Source organism: Jaculus jaculus, chromosome 6 (genome assembly GCF_020740685.1).
Source record: "Jaculus jaculus isolate mJacJac1 chromosome 6, mJacJac1.mat.Y.cur, whole genome shotgun sequence".
NCBI classification, from domain to species: Eukaryota; Metazoa; Chordata; class Mammalia; order Rodentia; family Dipodidae; genus Jaculus; species Jaculus jaculus.
This window is the reverse complement of record NC_059107.1, coordinates 109,787,238-109,808,453: the sequence shown is the minus strand read 5'-3', so window position 1 is coordinate 109,808,453 and position 21,216 is coordinate 109,787,238. Positions and strand designations below refer to the sequence as shown.

Below are 21,216 nucleotides of genomic sequence, written 5' to 3'. Positions count from 1 at the left end.
AATACATAAAATGCAGTCTGCAGTAAACTAGTGCTGGAGCTTTTCAATTTGTTTCAAAATTGCTAGCGGTGGTATTTGATTAAATAAACTCAAGGGCTTAAGTACTTACATTGGATTTGAGATGTGCATTATAAATGTCACTTGCAAAGCATTTTCCAGACTTTCATAGTTCAATTAGTGCATCCATTCTCCAGCCTTTGGTTATGCCCTGAAGATACCGTATTTTGACTGGGCAGAAGAGAAGTGTGCTTAATGTTGAACAAGCAAACCCTTTCCCTATCCATGGCTTAATTGTTTCTGAAAATTGTCAATGCCACAGGCAACAATCATGTCGGGGAGCACTATGAGTTTGAATCATGAGGCTCCCGCAACTCGCAGTCAGCTGGGGCGACAGGCCAGCTTCCAAGAACGGAGCAGCTCACGGCCACACTATAGCCAAACAACTCGGAGCAACACCCTGCCCTCGGATGTGGGCAGGAAGTCAGTACCCCTGAGAAAAATGAAACAAGAAATGAAGGAGGTCATGTCCCCAACTCCTGTGGAGCTACACAAGGTGAGTGAGCTCTCTTCTCCCCTACAGTCAACTGTGGCAGCCATTCTGCATGGTGTGTATGTTTTGATGCAAGTACCAGGGTGACTTCTGCAGGCTCAGCCAAGGAGAGAAGTCAGAGGTTAAAGATGTCTTTAGAGACTTTCTTCTCAAAACATGAAATCTGGGGCTGGAGAGATGGCTTAGCAGTTAAGGCATTTGCCTGCAAAGCCAAAGGGCTTTGATTTGATTCCCCAGGTCCACGTAAGCCAGATACACAAAGTGGCGCATGCAGCTGGAGTTTGTTTACAGTGGTTGGGGGCCCTGGTGTGCCCATTCTCTTCCTCTCTCCCTCTCTCTCTCTCTCTCTCTCTCTCTCTCTCTCTCTCTCTCTCTCTCTCTCTTTGTGTGTGTGTGTGTGTGTGTGTGTGTGTGTGTCTGCCTCTTTCCCTCTCTCAAATAATTAAAAAAAAAAAAAACATGAAATCTGGGAGAGTTATCCCAGAAAGCAAGGAAGCTTGGTTTTCAAGCAAGGTGTTTATCAAAAAAAATGACTAGAGCCTTGTCATGTGAAGCTTTGTGCTAATCTCATTGGAGGGGGAACGAATTACTTAAGTTTCAAACACTTATAACTTCACTGAAAAGGGGGTTTGGGTTCAATGTGGGAAGGCTTAATCCTTAATTGCATCCTGTAGGCATTGAGGAAATATGAAGTTCTCTCCAGACATTAGTTAGATCTCTTGGGCCAGGGAGCCCTGGTTACATTCCATCTTTTCTGTGGTGGTTGTTTCACTTCATGGAAGCAAACCCACTGTCACTGTCAGAGCTGAATCCCAGAGCTGCTGGCAGAGTTGAGGCAAGGCACAAGTGACTGTGTTTGCAACCGTAAGTCAATGTGAGCTGTGGCAGAAAGTTGCCTCTGACTTTCTTTTATAGAGATAGAACTTTATTTTTGCCAACATATGAAGGTATGTAAAATTGCATCAATCTCAACCCCATTGTCCATGAGACCAGGACTGTTCCCGCAGCAAATAATCTGAGCCAGAGTTTATTCATCTTATTCAGAAGAATAAATATTTTGCAGTTTGAGAGACAGTAGCAGATCACTCCTTCCCTCTTCCTGTAGACTTCACTTCCCATAACCACTCTATAAAACATAGCTATCTCTTTTATAGTGAACAGGGTAGCTATCATTAAAGAAATGGGAAGTTCGGTTCTAATCCTGGGTTTGTTCTGCCACATGTTCATCCATTCATTTAGCCCACGGGCTGTGCACTCATTCACTCAAAGAATGTGCTGCACATCTCCAGGGAGCACATAAGTCCTTTGAGAAGACGATCTAAGAAACAGTGGGGGAAGATGGGCTCAGCACAAGGACAGCAGCAAGCCTAGGGAGCCTCAGAGTAGAGAAGGTGAAGAGGAGAGGCTTCCTAGACATGAATGCTGATGGCACAAAAGAAGGTGGGAGGTAGGAAAATATTCCAGGCACAGAAAGGAGCACGTGCAGAATGATAGGAAAGATGGCTGCCAGTATATTGCAACAGTGAAATTACTCCCACATGGCTAAAGTCCTGGGCATTAGGAGAATTTTCCAACAGCAAAGAAACTTCCAACACCTTAGGATGAGCATCTCGATTTAACTTCATGCTATCAGTTAGCTTGTTCATGCAGTTGCCCTGAAAGAAGACATTTGCTTGGTCAGTCCAGTATCCTAACACGCTAACTGCCACACACCATTATCCTACAGGAACTCCAGCGATGATTAAATTCAAAGACACATTTTCAATTTCCATTCTGCTGGGCCAAGGTGGGGGGGGGGGATTGGCCCTTCTGACTCTGCCAGATGTTGTGGTGGTCCAATTGAAATTCCCTCCACAGGCTCATATGTTTTGAATGCCTGGGCCCCAGCTGGTAGCAATTTAGAAAAATGGTGGAGTCTTTTGGAAGATAGTGCCTGTGGGAGGTGTGCCACTGGGAGCAGACCCTGATGTGCATTAGCCCCAGCCCTTGGGGTGTTCTAAGTAACTCACTAGACTACTTGCTTTCTGCTGACATGGAGATGTGAGGCAGCCTTCTGGCTCCTGCTGTGCTGACCCTGTCGTATTTCCCTGCCGTGATGAGACTTACTATAAACCAAAGCAAATCCTTTCCTGCCACGTGCTGCCCTTGGTCAGGAGTTCTGTCCCAGCAACAGTAAAGAACCGCCAGAGGAGTTACAACACTGCTTTTCTCTGCCCTCAGCTTTTGTCCATGCTTGATGGCCCACCCTCCTTAATCCCCAACTTGTATTGAGTGCCTTCTAAGGATCGCCCATATACTATGTATTTTTGACCATCACAGTAGGCCATCCTGGTAGACATTTATCATCCTAACTTATAGGATAAGAAAAGTTCCAGTATAAAATTATCCATTTTTTTTTTCTTTCTGAAGTGTAACAGTCTCCTCAAAGGTCATTATTGAAGGTCCAGACAAACAAAAGACCCGAACCCCATCCCTCCTGCACAGAAAGCATTCAGTGAACATAATGACAGTGAATCAGATGCAGATGTGAATATAGACAAGGTTTTTAAAATGTGACTGTGCTAAAATACAGATCTTGTTTAAAAGGGAGAAAAGATATCACCTGCTTATTGGCACAGCAAATAGCACTGGATAGGCCAATTGGGACATTTGCATGGCAGTGTATGAACTGGGAGATGTTGAGATCATAGACACCTGTGCCGGCTTGACATGGTAATCACGTGTGCTGTTCTTTCTCCCCTGGCTTCAGTCCTTTTGCCTAAATAGTGGTTCTAACTGTATTTCCCATGTAATTTTACCTTCTTCTGAAAAAACAAATAATGAATAAGCCCCGGAAAAATATGTGGTACCCTATGATCAAGACCTCCTAAAATAGTCAAGTGAAGACAGAGCCTGTTGCCTGTGCCCTGATAATGTGGAGCCATTGAAGTGGTTTATGCTCACATCTTAGGACTTTTTATTCTTTTTTTTTTAATTAAGTAGAGACTTCGTGTGGACACATCATGTGTTAGGACATTCATTTCTCTACTCCCTGCCCCCACTCCACTGAGGGCCCTCCTCAGTGGGATTCTGGTATTCACCATGGGGTTGTGGGTTATGAGTTGTGAGAGAGCAGGCAGACATTGTGTTGGGGGGGTGCCTATGGACACTCCCACTCGTGCTGTGGCTCTTAAACTCTTTCTACCCCATCTTCTTCAAACTCCCCTGAGGTTGGTGGGTGTGTTTTAATTCTAATTTCATGTTGAGCTCTCAGCAGCTTCTGGATTTCTGCTTTGGTACGTTCAGGTTCTTGTAGTAAGTGAATTCAGTCACTCTGATAGACCATCCAACATGCTTGTTGCTTAACACTCTTTAGTGCTAAAGTGGCTGAGAAGGAAATGATGGTTAGCAAAGATGCAGTCCTCAAAGAAGAGACTGAATTGTGTTGGTGCCTTGCATGTGAGCTTCCCTTGAGCACTGAAGGATTACCTGACATCACAAGAAAGCACAGTGACATGTTAGTTTTTCATTGCTATGACAGAGAACCCAGTGAAAACAACTCAAGGGAGAAAAGATTTATTCTTACTACTTCAAAGGATTCAGCCCATCAAGGGGGAAAGGCATGACTGAGCAGCTTGCTTTACGCCATATCCCAGGAAGCAGAGAGCAATACAAGAAGCAACCAATGATAATACATTCCTAAGGACTTGCACTCAAGAAACTCACTTCCTCCAGCCAGGTTCTACCTCCTAAGTTTCCACAACCTCCAGAAATCTTATCACCATCTGAGTACCAACCATTTAAACCATGAGCCTTTGGGTCTCATGTATCCCAGACTGGCCTCAACTCCTATGTAGCTGAGGATGGCCTTGAACTTCTGATCTCCCTGCCTCCATCTCTCAAGTGCTCAGTTTTATGTAGTCCTAGAGATGGATCCCAGGGCCTCTTGCATGTTAGACAACAACACCTAAGTGACATCTCCAGTCTTTTTCTCTGCTTTGTATATTCCATGAAGTATGTAGCCTCTGTCATGTAGTCCCATAGCCCAGAATCAACACAGCCAAATTCTATAGACAAAAATGTCTGAGACTATGAACTAAATGCCTCAGCCCTTAAGTTATTCATATCAGGTATTTGGTCACAGTAACATAAAACTATCACAGAAATTGCATCTGAGCGACTGCCTTATTTCGTCCATATTTACTGCCTGTGCTTCCTCCCCATTTTCTTGTTCTTTCCTTCAGACCTTTGGAAGGTCCTCAGCTCTACATGGCTTTCATTCATTTCCCATCATCCACTGAGGCCTTGGCAGGCTTTCCTTCCAAGTTGTCCACATTCATCCTTGGAGGCCCAATCACTAGCTGCTGTTCTTGCCGCTTAGGAACAAAGACATTCAGTCCCACTTCCTTCCCTGGCTGTGTAGAAGTGGGAGGAAGTTAGAGCTGGAGTGAGTTGGCACTTCATATATAATAGTAAAGAGAACAGAGAACAGTTCAGAAATGTGATACTGGAACCTTGCAAGCTACTATCTTTCAACTTTCTCAGCTCTGATGTATAGTCAGAAATAAATGGTGCTCTGAATTGAATTTATATTCAATGTCAATGTATGCCACGCTCATGTACATGAATGAATCTAAAAGCTTGCTGCACAGTGTACAATGCCATGGTTTTCTGTTTCTGTTCAAATGCTGATTGCATTACTCTGATTCCAAATTTTGTTAACAGAGCCCAACAGTTTGAGGACTAAAGCCACAGTCATTTGGACTGTGGACAGGGGATGACTTTTCCTGCTTGTTAAAATGCTGAGTCCTAGTAGAGTATGGTGGCATGCACCTTTAGTCCCAGCACTTGGGAGGCTGAGATAGGAGGATTGTTGTTAGGTCAAGGCCAAGCTGGGCAACCTAAGACTATAAAGTGAGTTCCAGGTCAGCCTGGGTTAGAGTGAGACTCTGCTAATAATAGAAAAAAAAAAAGACATCCTAAACTCCACCCCAAGTTACCTGCACTTTCAGGGAGTGTGGACCAAGAACCTACATTTTAGCAGCATCATTATGTTTTGCTAGCTGTAGGTGAGAGGCTAATCTGTTTGACTGACATCACAGACAACAAGGTAACTGAATGAAGAGGACAGGAGGCTACATTTGGGGCCCTAGAGCCTCTGCATTTGATCTTGAAAATAAATTTGGTTTTGTACTTCAGTGAATCACCCACTCTTGTCTTTGCACATAAGGAGCTTGAGATGTGAGCTCCAGTTCTTAGATAACCCTTCTTTCCATCTGAAACTTAAATATCTTTTGTGTCCACTTAATCTGCTTATGAGATGAATCATAGCTTCACTTCCTGGCACACCTTAAGGCACATAAAACAATCTTTGGCTGAGTGTAAAGCTCCCCACAGTCAAAGCATTTAACTTAAAAAAAAAATTCAAATTGACACTCCTTTTCCCTGTCATGCATGATTTTCAGTAAAATTAAACCTTTTGAATGTACACAGCTCTTTTTTATTTCTTTGTACAGAAGAGCTCTTTAAATAAATTTCTAGTGTTTACTTTTTTTTTTTCACAGCTGCTGATGGTCCAGTGCAGGAACATCTGAGTCACTCCTCAGTAACCTTTGTTTTTCATAGTTGTTTGTGCTACAAGAAGCTTTTCCCTCAGGGAAGCTCACTGGACAGTTGCAAGCTATGTGCATTCTGAGGGGAGTTTTTGATCTTCTAGGTGTGGTAAAGTGGCTTTACTCTTTGGAAGGGTTGCTGTGTGTAATGCCAGCTTCTTCTGTGACCTTCTCCCTAAGTTGGGAGCAGGCTTAGCCTTCCAAGGAAATACGAAGTGAAAACACCTATCTTCCTCTTGTGCGTGCTTCCTTCTTCACTAACTATTTGGCAGCACCACTCAAGATCACACGAGTCCTCAGGCCAGGCAGAGACCTCTCCAGATCACTAGTGCAGAACTGCCTGCTGTGGACGTTACCAGAAGTTAAACGCAGCTGGTAAACAAAACACACTTTTGCTGCTGTCTGTCACTGCGCTAGGTTGAACTCCTCTTTCTTCAGGCAAGGAGGAGAAACCAGAGAGGACACGGCCCTTGTTGTCAGACAGATGCAGGTTCGGCCCACCAAGCACTGCTCATTAGCCACATCCCCTCTGTGTGCCTCGCCGTTTCCTCACTTCACAAAGAGGGGGCAGAGGCTTCTCTTATCAGGAGAGGGAGCCCTCAAAAAAATAGCATTCTCCCTGGCGCAGTCACCTTCACTCAGAGTCTTACCTGAGCCCAGGTGTCAGAAACTCTGACAGTGACGTCTCCTCAGTAAGTCCCACCCGGCTGCCAAGGATGGAGATGTAAGCCAGAAGACTCCATTTCCACAGAGGAGAGGACGTTTTTCCTTAGCAGTCACCATGTCAAACTAGCAGACAAATACTCCCCTGTGAGTCCGAGGCAGATGACAAGGAGGACACGGCTGAGAAAACAAGAAATTGGGGAACAAGAGTTGGAGTTTGGGTTCTGTGTTTCAAATAGAGGCTCTGATGACCGTCAACGTGTGTCATCTCCATGCTCTGCCCTTGCTTGGAATTCTGTTCAAAAGTGCTTTTTAAAGTTTAGGGGAAAAAATCATTTCTGTACAGATGACTGGTTCATATCAAAAAGGCTTTTTATTTAATTCAGTAATAAGAAGTGACAGCAGATAACAAAGCTTGTTTAATGAGTGACACATAGGTATAGATAGATGTTGGTAGAATAAGATTTCTAAGTTAGCCCCACACCGCTCAGAGGCTCTCTGAGCTACCTTTCCTAAAGGGCCAAGCAGAGCTCATCTCCATCTCTCCCAGATGGAATTCCCTTGGCAAATTTTCATGTTTCTCTGCATTGCCATCCACCTCAGTCTGAGCTCTGAGCAAAAGCAAGCTAATTTAAACAGACACGTTATCCTCTCGTGCCAGATGACCCTTAGACGGGCTTGTGAGACAGTGCTCTGGTATGTGTTTCTGCTTTTGATTTTTGTCTTCTGGCTTCTGTCATGGGTCCATACCCAACTCTCTTCACAAATAGTAGTAGCTTCTTCTTCATCTGACTCTTGCCCTGTGACTGTTCAATTCTCCCTGATTTCCTTATGTATCTCTATTGTGGTCAAATATATGGATTTATAGGTTGTAGAATTTTACATCATCTCACTTAAAGCGGTGAGGTCACTGAAAGTCATCTTCTGTTTTATGCCCCTGGATGCCCAGATCCTTGGCAAAGAACCCTCTACACCTTTTCCTCTATATTGCTCTGCCTTGTCCCTTGACTGGCAGGCTGTGACCCTAAATGAGATAGCAGTGTAGCCCAGGACTTGGTGTTTTCTTTCTCAAAGATGGGATATAGCAATCCTTTCTTGTCTGAAGTGCTCTGAAATGTCAGACCTCAGCAATTCTTTCAATGAATTGGAATCAAGACTGTCAGTTCTCAGTGTAGTCTGGTCACTTGTCATCTTTTCTGAATGACAGTGATCCTAGAACCCAGTTTATGCCCACAATCCCAGAGGGTTAGTGCATAGTGTGACTCTGATCCAGAGCTATCTGTCAAACAGCCCCTGAATCAAGGAGACCCTTGTGGCCCAAGAAGAAAGGAGGTTCTTATATGGCAGAGGAATCAGAAATGGTTAAGAACTGGCAAGGGGCCAGGCCAGAGTGACCGGAGAACTAAAAGGCAGAGGCTGAATACAGAGCAATGCTACAGTAGTCCCTGAGCCCAGGCCAGGAGCAGGGTCCTTCTGCACAGCCAGCCAGCTGAGGGGTGGGTGACAGAGACAAATAAATAAAAAGGCCATGACTAGGTGACCATTAGCCCCCTGTGCATTAGATTGGGTTTGTAGAAGTTTCAAAGAATAATCTAGCTTTGCAATCTTCATTTCTCTGTGAAGCAATCATAGATGAAAGTGATCTGTCATGAACCAGGAAAACACTGTGTAAATCCATCGTAGCTCTTAAAAGCAGTTGGGGCTCACACAGGACTAAATCACCCCCTCTCCCACCTACTTGCTCACACTTAGAGCCAACAGCTAACTCCTGCTCCTCTCATGGACCAGCCCTCCAAGCACACAAAGCCAGAGAAGAGCAGAGACAGCGTGGGAAGCAGCTGCCTTTTTGACCCAATTTGCCTCGAGACCCAGGGGTTCCTAGTGACATAAATAAGCTTGCTTCCTCTAGGGATGGAAACCTGCAGTTAGAAAGATAACATTTTATTTTAGTTTAATTTATTCTTCCAGTCCTACAAATATCCTCGAATCTGATATCACTTGAATTGTCAGATTTAAAGGAATAGGGCTGCCTCAGTGTTGTCTGCCAGGAGTAAACTTCTGTTGCTTTGTGGGGGGGGGGGGGAAACCCATAGCATCAGTTTTGAGAAAGAAGTGTTGCTTTCATCCTTGAAGCCACTGGGACAAGAGGCTGAGGCATAAGGAGACTGTCAAGGCTTAGGCACTGCTTCCAGGATAGCTGTCACTTACTATGACTGGTTCAAGATGCTACATGTAATTGCCCTTTAAAGAAAGTTGGCTCTGGCAAAAGCTTTTTTGTGTGTGTCAAACGCTGCGTTTCTGATCTCTACCTCAGGGACATGGTTCAGACTGAGCCGCTGTGTTTCCCACCACCGTTGCTGCTGTGGTTTCGGAATCAGAAGTCATTGCACCACATGCTGAGGAATATGGTCGACTTTCAGTATATGCTGGCTCAGAGAGTTTTTTTTCTGAGAGGTGTGCTGGCTCTTTTAGAACAGAGAAGTCTTGCAATTATATTCATAGCCCAGGTTCTCCAGAGGCATCTTCTGAGCAGCATAGAATAGAGATCTAACAAGAAAACCTTTGCCTCAAATGGACTGGGGTAGAATGCAAAAGCACTGGTCAGCTTTCGAAGCAGAGGTGAGGGATTTCTGTGAATACTCAGAGAAAACCACAAGAGGGCTCTGGTGAAAAGAAACAGCAATCATGATACATCCTTCTTCTTTACTTTGCTGGACAATTGAAAATGAATGAAGGCTGCTCGATCAGCTTAGGAGATTATATGCTAAAGCAAAAATTATGATTTGGTAAAAGAAACACAGCAAATGAGGTCAGGTATTCTCATTACCAAATCCCAGAGCTTTTGTGTTCTATCAAGACAAATCACCCCCTCAACTTCTTCCAGACACACTGGCCTTAGGAGAAAGAGAATGACTTTCTGGTACAGAGTTGTTAGGAGATCAAAAGTAATCATATATGAGAAACTACGTGGAACAGGGTTCATTTTCATGTTGGGGGCAAGAGGGGATGATGTACCTGAAACCTCAGAATCCTTACTACTGCTTTTAGACAGGAAATGAGTCAAAAGCACCATCTCCCTGCAAACTGGACTGCAGGCTGCCATTGATTGTAGCTGCCTTGAGAGTAGCAGCAGCCTGTGTTCCCAACCGTGTGTTGTTGATTTCCGAGACCCCTTACATGGTTCTAAAACTACTTTATTTTTTTCATTTACTATTTCCAAGCTGTCTCCAGGAGAAGGATACAGCTGGCTGTTAAAATGCAGCATCCTCTAACCTTAGGAAATCATCCCAGAGAAATAAATTACTTTCTGCTATTAGCCTCTCATCCTGAAGAGTGTACCATAGAGATTCATCAGGTTGTGACTCAAAAGAGTCAAAGATCTTGGCCACTGACCTAAGCATTGAAAATTAGTGAGCTAATATGCTAGGCCACTCAGGTAGGCATCCATCTCCAATGTCCTGGTTAATGTGTTGGTGTGGACAATATTAAGTCCCTCTAATACTTTGAACCCTCTCAGGTTCTGAACTATCAAGAAAATTCCAAACAGTCACAGGCCAGATGAGTGATTACAGGTATATACCAGATGTTTCTTTCTCTACATGCAGAATTCTAGATTGTTATAGTGGAAAACATGAATAAAGAGAGCTTCCTAGTCTCCACTACAAGCTTAGGGTTTGAGGACCCTTGCATTTAGGGAGCCTCAAATATGTGGCTGTTATTTTTTAATTTTTTGTTTTTTTACTTGAGAGTGACAGAGAGAGAGAGGAAGAGGAAAAGGGAGAGAGAGAGAGAGAGAGAGAATGGGTTCATCAGGGCCTTTAGCCACTGCAAATGAACTCCAGATGCATGTGCCACCTTGTGCATCTGGCTTACTGGGGAATTGATCTTCGAAACAAGGTCCTTAGGCTTCACAGGCAAGTGCTTAACCACTAAGCCTCTCTGCAGACCCTATGTGGCTGTTTTTTTCAGGAGCAATGCTGAGCAACTCCTAGTTATAGGCACAGGGTCCATGAAGACTGGACTCCAGTACCAAGTTGCAAGTGGCACAGAGATCCAAGAGTGCGTACCACTCTAGGAACAGTGGCACTGAAAGGCAGGATGCCTTGTCACATGGCTGGGAACAAACTAAAAAACAAAAAGAAGAAGAAGGAAAAAGTCATAAGATAGCCACAGATTGAGCCAAAGAGAATCAGAGACCTCAAGAAGAAGGGCTTCACCCAGCAGGAAACAGGAGTCAAGGAGTGTGTCTACCAACAATCTGATTGCTATTGGCCACTCCCTTCTGCTTTCTGTACCCTTCCCCTGTTCCTTCTTTTACTCCCATTGTGAAAAAGAAAGAGTGTAGACATAAGAGGAAAGGAACTAGGATATCAAACCGTAATGTTTCCTCCAATCAAGGCTACTCAGGGAAATCTCTGATTCTAGATGAGGGGCAGGAAGCGACAAGGAGCTATCAGAATGAATAGGTCCTGGGTCATCAGTGGATGTACTCAGTACACTAATTCACTGTTCTGAATTTGAAAGCATTAACATTCCTTCCGTCTTTCTTAATCTGCATTTCAAAGTAATCAGGCAACATTAATTTGAAGAAGAGAATTATTTTTTACCTTTTTTTTAAAAAAATTATTTAACACAGAGAATGGGCATTCCAGGGCCTCCACCCACTGCAAATAAACTCCAGATGCATGCACCAGCTTATTCATCTGGCTTGCATGGGTTCTGGGGAGTTGAACCTAGGTCCTTAAGTTTCATAGACAAGTGCTACAATCACTAAGCTGCCTCTCCAGCCCAAGAATTCTTTGCTTTACAAAATAAACCTGATAAGTATGGAAATTTTATAATATTAGAAAAAGGGTTATTGCTTTAAAACCCCAGTGAAATTACTGATGGTATCATGACCTGAACCCACCTGAAGTGGGACAACTAGATATGGATTGACTGGGTGATGGAGTGTCATAGGAAGCACTGTATGCCTGTGAGTTTACTCTGGCTTAAGCACCAGAACTAAGTTCCATTTAGAGGAATGTATGTGAAAGAACATTCTCTAAGACAGAGGATACAATAGGAGCCATATCTTCACTCCCTTCCCCATTCACACCCACATCTCATTATCTGCAGTTTCCCTTTCTGTGGGTTTACACGTCTGGTCAACCATGGTCTAAAAATACCAACTGGAAAATACCCCAAATAACCAGTTCTTCAGTTTCTAAAGGTGCACCCTCCTGAATAGCATGATGAAATATCACTTCTTCCCATCTTGCAAGTGAACCCTCCCTTTCCCCAGCTTGTCCATGCTCTATCTACTTCTCACCCAGTTGACCAAGTAACTGTCTTGGTTATCAGATACTGCTGTGGTGGCCAAGTACTTGTAGCTAAAGTTTGGTGTTAGCTGTGGTTTGAGGCATCCGCAAGACTTGGAGCAAAGTCTGCTCTGAGCAAGGGGCCCTACTCTAAGTCCTTAGACCGGGAGAAGGGAGGAGGGTGAGCATGTACTCTGAAAAGAGATTTTAAAAATGTAACACAGACTTAATGTGTGCCTCTTATTAGGATCCTAACTTGAGAAAACTAACTTCAAAAAACCTTTTGAAATAATTTGGATGTTATGTACTTAAGTATTGAGGATTTAAAAAAATTTGGGTAAATTGTGCCAACAAATTGACAATAGTCATTTTATATGTGAAATTTATCTCACCTTTTACTCCTATATTTGCAACCTTTCTTTATTTCATCTAATTTGCTCTAAAAGGAATATTTTTAGTTAATTTGTATTTGGCACAGTAATTTGATATATGTATTCAATATGTAATGATTAACTCAGGCCAATTAGCATTCTGTCTCCTCATTTATTATTATTAATTATTATTATTTGGTTTTTCATGGTAGGGTCTCACTCTAGCACAGGCTGACCTGGAATTCACTCTGTATTCTCAGGGTGACCTCGAACTCACAGTGATCCTCCTACCTCTGCCTCCCAAGTGCTGGGATTAAAGGCATGCGCCACCATGCCCAGCTCATTTATTATTTATATGTGTTGGGAACCTTCAGACTCTTCTAGCTACTGTTAAATATATAATAAACTGTTGTAGATTGCAGTTACCTGCTGTGCTACAGAACACTGGAAATGAGTCCTGTCTATCTAGGACTGGATACCCACGCTCTCTCTCTCTCTCCCTGTTTCCCACCCTACTTCCTGTCCTCACCTCTAGTGACCACATTTTAATTTCTTCTCTCAGAGATCACTTTAACTTCCACAAATGAGGGAGCACATGTTGTACATGTTGGACTTGCCTTTCTGAACCCGACTTTTGTCCACCAGTCCCACAATATGACCAGAAGTGACAGTGTATTTCTCTTACAGCCAAATAATATTCCACTGAGTATATCTCACACCCTCCTTATTTGTTATTCTATGGTTGTTCGCTTTGGTTGACTCCATCTCTTGGCTATTGTGAATAGTGCGGCAGTATACATAGGAGAACAAGTACCCATTCGATGCTATGGTGGCATTTTCTTTGGAGAGCACAGTACTGGTATTTTGAGATCAGGGGGTATTTCTGCTTTCAGGGTTTTTTGTTGGGGGGGTGATTCCAAAATTATATCTACAATAGCTTTAGTAATTTAAATCCTCATTTGAGTGTGTAAAGACTTTCTTTTCTCCACATCTCTGACAGCATTTACTTTTCATCTTTTTTTTTTTTTTATAACAACCACTCTAACTGGAGTGAAATTTCTCATTGTGGTTTTGATTGGCACCTCTGAGATGATTGGTGATGTTGAGATTTAAAAATTCTCCTTCTAATCAATAACTCTTTCTTTTATCAGGTAAGAGTACAGAAACAGTAATGTTATAGCCTGAGAAAAAAGCACAATGCTAGAAGGTCCAAAATATTATTTTCTGTGCTAAATATGTTGCTATCTGGATTGTTTGGTTTTATTTGGCACCTAGGGCCTTGGACATGCTAAGCAAATACTCTACTACTGACCTATCCCTAACCTGAAGTGAATATTTTTAATGAAACTGTGTGCTAAAGAATGTAATAGTAGGGCTGGAGAGATGGCTTAGTGGTAAAGCGCTTGCCTGTGAAGCCTAAGGACCCCGGTTCGAGGCTCGGTTCCCCAGGACCCACATTAGCCAGATGCACAAGGGGGCGCACACATCTGGAGTTTGTTTGCAGTGGCTGGAGACCCTGGTGTGCCCATTCTCTCTCTGTCTCTCTTCTCTATCACTTTCTCTCTGTGTGCTTGCAAATAAATAAAAATAAATTTTAAAAAAAGAATGTAATATTAGTCAATTAAGAGACCTAAGCTTTACATTCCATTCCTTCTTATGAACTAACTAGTTCTCTGTTTCTTGCTTTGATATTGGACATTTCTCTGTCCTCTGAGCATTCATTTCTCACACACAAACTTGGTAGAGATAAGACCATCATGCTTGTTTTTGAACCCCCTCACTCAGGTCCCACAAGCTTACTATCATGAAGTCCGAAGTCCAGCATCTGCTGCTAGAGGACTCACTAGCTTCCTCCCTCGTTGTCCAAGGATCAGTTTCCATAGCTCCCAAGTGGGGCAGACATGCATGGCTCCAGTGACAAGAGGTGTGCTCATTTTTCATGGCCACACAGTGTCACCAGAGAGTTTCCTCCTGTCCAGCCACTCTGACACTGGGCAGTTGCTAAGTCCAGCACTGCCTTGGTGAAGATGCTTGGAACCCAAAATTAAATTCCTCCTAGGTTGCATTCATCTCTTCTGCCCTGGCCTGACAAGGCCTAACACCACACGGCCAGTTAGCCACTGCATGATTGCCAGAAAGAGTCCTCTCTGTTCAGCCACACATCCTACCATGTGGCAGCTCTAGGGTTAAGAGATATCAGATAGCTCAGACGGCAACAAGACCCTTCCCCATCTTGAGGTTCTGTGATATCGCCCATAGCTGAGCCTAAATCACCAACCAAAATTTCAACTCCTAGTTTGTTTTCCTTTGGTGCAGGAGGACAGCACTGTGCCAGTCATATATACAGCTTAAGCTCCTGTGCATTATCAGTGTGATGAGGGCAGCGTGTGCATACGCGTGTGCCCGCACACACACACACCTTCTCTAGTAGTAAATACTTTATAAATGTTAAAGCATATTCCCACCTCCCCCCAAACAAAAGTACAGCAAAATTCCAAACCTTTATTTGCCTCTATCTTTCGGGAGCGACTGTGGCAAAAATGCGGAGGAATGGACCGTTAATGAACTTCTTATTCGTAAGATCAAAGATAGTATCAATCACAAAACACTATCTGCTTTCTTTTGATATATAAATAAACAAACAACAACAAAAACTGTGCATTGTAGCATTTTGACCATTGGTGGGAGATACTGGTTAAGCACTGGCTATCTGGATTCTGACAATCACAGCCCCCCATTTATTACCTTTGTGGCCTTGGGCAGATTACTTACCCTCTATAAAATTGAATTTCTTCACCTCTAAGATGGTCATAATCACTAGAGCCTGCTGGTAAATAGTATTGACCCAGGAAGCTTGATTTTTTTTTTTCCAGCTTTTCATCCAGGAAAATAAAATCTCTAAGCCGGCCATGTTTGTATTTCCTTTAGTAGTTCATACCTCTCTGAAGTAAAATAACTGGTATAAAACAATCAAAGCTGCTATACCTGTAAAGGTATCAGCCATTACGTCACATTTTGCCTTATACAGCTCTGCCTTTTTTTTCTACTTTGTAAGAACTTACCATGCTTTTTATATGAAAATATATGTTGAATTAGTCTAAAAAGCAAGCCTCAAATTATTGCTATCGTGTGGACAGTTTTTTTTGTGGAGGATATCTAGTAAACCTTAACTTAAAAGCACCCATCTCCTACCATAAGAGGATGTAAGGAGCTGAGTATGCCCTGGGCATGCTGTCCAGCCCCCAGGAAACCTGGTGATTATGTCATGATCATGTGTGTGCCTCTTTAAAGGCACTGCTTTTCTCTCTTATTCCAGCTGTTTCCAGCACCAAGACCTGTGCTTGGAACATAGAAGGGATTTGGATAAACATTTCGTGACTATGCTAGTCATTGCTCTTTCTACCTCATACTGCCTTATAGGTGGACAGATGGAGGAATGAGGGCTGGGGGATGTCTTCCTGGAAGGTTTTGCCCTCGGGTACATAGACACCAACTGTCTCATAACATGGGAGGCAGACAGCCACCTCAAGCTGCTAAACCAAGCCCCAGCCCAGTTAACTTCCCGTACATGCGGGCCAAGTTCCAGGGTCAGGTTATTTGTTACAGGAACACCTTAAGGTATTATAGAAAGTGTTTTGTGGATGAAACTGATCAAGACACCATAGCAAATAAGGTAGTAGTTATGCAAGGGGAGGAGGAAGCCTGGTATTTAGCACAGTCCCAGGCTGAGGTGGGGAGGAAGGAGAGGCCTGTAGTCTACTCCTGGGTGTCTCAGCAGCCCCCGGCTACTCCTCGCCCTAGGGACTGCTCACAAAAATAGTAAAATAGTAGACGTCAGCCTTTCCTTTTCATATACCTGATGGCTGCAATTAACAAGGGGGCAAAAGAGGAGGAGGAAGAGGAGGAAGGGCAACAAAGGAAAACCAGAACACTTCCATTCTCTTCTTTGTCAGTTCTGGTTCTGAGTTTACAAATTCCAAGGATGTTCTTGCAGGGGGTGGGGGGTGGGGCAAAGCTGCAGGGTTGGGTGGTTGGAGTTACCTAATGTTTGCATTACAAATTTATTGTTTCTGAAATCAGTTAGCAAAGATCCTTCATGAAGAAGTTTCAGAACCAAAGGGGTCCCAGCTTAACTGATGTTCACTTTACATTCTCTCACTTTTCAGGTGACCTTGTACAAGGACTCTGGCATGGAAGACTTTGGGTTCAGTGTGGCAGATGGCCTGCTGGAAAAAGGAGTATATGTCAAAAATATCCGCCCAGCAGGGCCAGGCGATCTTGGTGGCTTAAAGCCCTATGACAGGCTCTTACAGGTAAGACCTCAGGGAGAGTCTGGGATACTTGCTATTGACTTAAGCTAGCAACTTCCTCCCGATCTTCCTGCAAACTTGAACACTGTGAGCTTTTCCCTTTCAACTCTCATCATCAAGATTATAGAATTAAAAACAATGGACTGCAACTCAACTAAATTCCATTCCAGCACTGAGAATCCTCTGATTTCTTATTTGCACTCTGGCCCTGAGCTTAAACCATCTTCTGCAATCTAGTGCTTACTCCTTAGGACACCTATCTCCATAAATATATATTTCTGACACATATTAACATGACCCATTCCAGCAGGGGCTTGGAGGCACATGCCTTTAATCCCAACACCCAGGAGGCAGAGGTAGGAGGATCACTGTGAGTTCGAGGCCACCATGAGACTACATAGTGAATTCCAGGTCAGTTTGAGCTAGAGTGAAACCCTACCTTGAAAAAACCAAAAAAAAATAAATAAATCAAAATAAAAATAAAAAATGACCCATTCCATACAGGCTCATGTATTTGAACAGCTGGTGCCATTATTGGGAAGGTGGTTGTACCTTTAGGAGGTGGATCCTTACTGGAGAAAGAGGGTCCCTGTGGTAGGAGGGGGTACTGTCTGAGGCTTCATAGCCTTGCACTGTTTCCTGCTCATTCTCTCTGCTTCCTGACTATTGATGCAATGTGCCCATCTACCACTTGTTCCTGCTACCATCCTTTCCCACAATGTGATGTAAGCCCTCAAACTGTAAGCCAAAATAAACTCTTTCTCCCTTAAGCTGCTTGTCAGGTATTCAGCCACAGAACTGAGATGTTACCTGAATCCACACTTCCACCAGCCAGCTTCTTCCCTCCTCTCTTCTTTAGCATGACTGATGAGGCTCCTGCCACCTGGCCTCACCTTGCCGGGCCAACATCTGGTTAACCTTCCTTTTCATTTGCTCTCTAGCTGCAACTGAACTTGTTTCAGGAATGGTGTAACCTCTCACTTCCTTGGGCGCCTCAGTGTAGTTCCTGCACTGGGGCCTTTGCCTCTGCAAAAAACAGAACCAGCAGGCTTTTGCTCTTGGGTGTTTTTAAATTTGTCTTTCTTTCTTTCTTTTCTTTTTTTTGTCTTTGGAACTGGGATTGGAGTGGTGAGGCAAGAAAGAGTAACAACTTATCTAGCAGCTGTGAAATGGCAAACAATGTTAGAAGGTCATTAAGGAAACGATTGAAGAACAGGAGGAAGGGTGCATGTCTAGCAGAGGTGCTTGTGGCTCTTTTGACCCCATGTCCAGTTTATGCTGCCTGATGATGGACTTTGCTCTGCAAGCCCTTGGTTTTGTTCCCCTAGTGTCTTGGACCAAACCAGGTCTGGGGAAGTTTCTGGTTCTTCAGTTGAAGTCTCAGATTCAATGCTGCACTACCACAGCAGTCCATTCAGTGATAGTGACTCCCAGATCCCGGAAAGAGATAGCATGTGAGTCAGAAGGGCAGTCGTCCTCTGTCCCCAAGACACAGGAATAAAGAGTAAAGGAGAGAGCGATGGTAGTAGTGTACATATTAGGAAACAAGGCATGGGTCACTTGAAGTTTGAGGATGAGTGCCTGAATGGTTCATTGAAAGGAAGCAGTAGGAATAAACCAGGAAATAAACGTAGCAGGATATAAAGATGCTCACAACCACCAGCATGGGTCTAGAGTGTGATGGTCTATGTCTAGATGGCTAGGCAGTGAGCTTTGTTGTCACTGCCATTATGAGAGGAGAGACAAAGGATGAGTAGGTGACCAGAGCAGTAAACACTAATGGTTAAGGAGGATGAATACACCAGTTCCTGGATTGCATAATTCCATCATTCCCCCACTTTTCTGTCTAAGTGGCCAGATGCCTGACCTCAGAAGATGGGGAGAGAATGGGAAGCAGGAGTGGGGGTTGATGCAGGTGATTAATAACAAGTGTCATTGCTGAACAGTAAGAGAGCTTGAAAGATGAGTAAGGGGTGAGCTCATTCTTAGGGTAATTCAACGTCATGGTTAGGAGCAACAGCTTCTGAAGCTGCCAGCTTTCCTTGAAGTACATGCTAGATACATGATCCTCCCCAACTGCTGATCTAAGGCAAAGCATTTAGCCACTCTGGCCTTTGCTTTCTTCACTTGTAAATTACAGATAATATTCTGCAACAAGAGAGTCCCTCTCCCCACCTGGTGAGGTGATCTGTTCAGCAGGGACATGGGGGGGGTGCAGCTATCCTGTTCTTGAACCCCTTACAAGTTAGCTGCAGAGGGTGATGAGTAAGCCAGTGTTATTCTAGTCAGCAGGGAGGCGGAGGATCTGTTTGCATGGTCTACCTTCAAAATTAACCAGCTCAAGCCTGATGTGTCTTCCGGTTTGGGGAACTATGGCTGCCACAGTCATTGCAAGTGGCTTTTCTTAACTGTGCAGGTGAATCACGTCCGGACGAGAGACTTTGACTGCTGCCTCGTCGTGCCACTCATAGCGGAGTCTGGCAACAAGCTGGACCTGGTTATCAGCAGAAACCCGCTGGCCTCCCAGAAGTCTACAGAACAGCAGACTCTGCAGGGAGACTGGAGCGAACAGAACAGTGCTTTTTACTCGCAGCATAGCCACGGTGGTAATCTAGATACACGAGAACCTACTAATACGTTATAGCAGCACTTTTCTAAAGCCAGACAAAAGACTGTTATCTACATGGTGCTAAAAATCCCTTTAAGATTTCTGTGATATTTGAAGCACAGAGAATCACGTGGCATTAACTGCAAGCACAGGGGTCTTTTAAATCTCTCTCATGGCTCATGTTCATGTCCCTTTCCAACTTGAAGAGGTTTCTTTTATGGTGACCACTTATGGTATCTGGCGGGTTATTCTCTGCTAGGCCCAATGGTAGAAAGAAAAACAGTCCGCCCCTCCCCACAAATGACATCAAAGGAAAATTTTTATAATTCATCTGTCACTTTTTTAAAAGATAAATATCTGTTTGAAAATATTCTCTATGATAATTTCCTTAATTCACTTGGAAACCAGTTTCATTCTATAAAGTCATTAACATAAGAACTCAACATGGCTTTACTTAAAACTGGCTCTGCTGGGGAAAACTAGTATTGGTAAGCTTTGGGACTGCTGCAGTGGGAGGGGTACAGGTATAAAATTATCTTAAGATGTCTCAGCAACGATGCACGTAGGAGACCATAATAGGTGGTGGTAAATGTTTTGCCCAAATATAGGAATGATCTTAACTAAGATGTATGCTATTCCCTATGCAACAAATTACCAAACAGGATATGTCTTGTGACCTGTTTTTTTTTTTTCTTAAGGACACATTTTTTTAATAGCTGAAAATCTGATAATGAATTAGAGTGTGTAGTTACACTGAGAATTAGTTATATTATCCTATTTTTAAAATTCAAGACTAAGAATTTAAGAGAGAATGAAATGTCTATTAAAATGAAATTCATTTTATTGATAGGCAAATAAAACTCATACTGCTTGACATGTTTGAAAACTAGGCTACTGAGGGTGTACAGCACATGTGCTTATAAACAGTGACACTGGGCTATCTTTTGTTCTGAGCCATGCCACTTACTGAGATTGTAAATACATTTTTCACAAAACACATTGCCAATTCTTACCATCCCTCAAAGCAATAAAGTGTGGCAGTTGCTTTTAATGTTTGTTAGCAACTGTTTTCATCTGTTCAGATATTTTGAATAGCTACACTAATAACTGTTATTTGGTAAATATAAAAATAGATCTGTATATTGATGGTAGAATGTTGAAACAATTATTTTCCAAACATTTTCATTTTGGTCGATAATACAGCCACTTAAGCGAAGCGTTAAAACACTGTGTCCTTTGTTTAAGGAAAAAGTTCACCTTTCTTTTTGTGCAAAGAAATACATTACTTCAATCACATTTCAGGACTGCCAGGGCAAGAAAGTAGAGAGCAGGATCATGTTAAGGAAAAAAAAAAAAAAAAGAGATCATGAGTCACTTAAATATGTATTTTTATTTGTAACAAACAAGTATTAAACTGTAAAGTATTTTTGTACAAATTTAATACTTTAATAGCATGATATTTATCGTCTATGTATGGTTTTGGGGAATTCAAAAATTGTTGCAAATATTTGTATGGAAAAAAAATCCTCTACCAAATGGAATAAACAGTGATTTTAAAAAGTCAAAAAGAAGACAGTCATTTTTGGTGCATTGAACATATCTTGGTTTCTATTCTGCATCATACAAAATGTTGAGTTGTACCGTTTTCTAAAGGTGGGAAGGTTCTGCCATAAATGTAAAAAGTTTCCCCACAGATAAATGAGTAGAACATGGGCTCTGGCACCAGCCTGGTGCTCAGAGCGGCATGACATTCATCTTCCACCAGCTGGCTTTCCACGGAAGACCACTATCTGCATCATAAAACTGCTGGAGGACTATGAGTG

At 43.0% G+C, this 21,216-nt stretch overlaps 1 protein-coding gene across 16 annotated transcripts in view; it reads left to right on the top strand.

Moving 5' to 3' along the window:
• Grip1 (glutamate receptor interacting protein 1) overlaps positions 1-20,961 on the top strand; it is a 667,112-nt gene extending 646,151 nt beyond the window's left edge. For all 16 annotated transcript variants that reach the window (XM_045151476.1, XM_045151473.1, XM_045151484.1 and 13 more), the window contains 3 exons: positions 320-553; positions 16,642-16,788; positions 19,202-20,961. In XM_045151476.1, coding sequence (XP_045007411.1) covers positions 320-553; positions 16,642-16,788; positions 19,202-19,429 — 609 coding nt within the window. In that variant the 3' untranslated portion in view covers positions 19,430-20,961. The remainder of the gene's footprint in view (positions 1-319; positions 554-16,641; positions 16,789-19,201) is intronic.
• Positions 20,962-21,216: the final 255 nt, after the last annotated feature.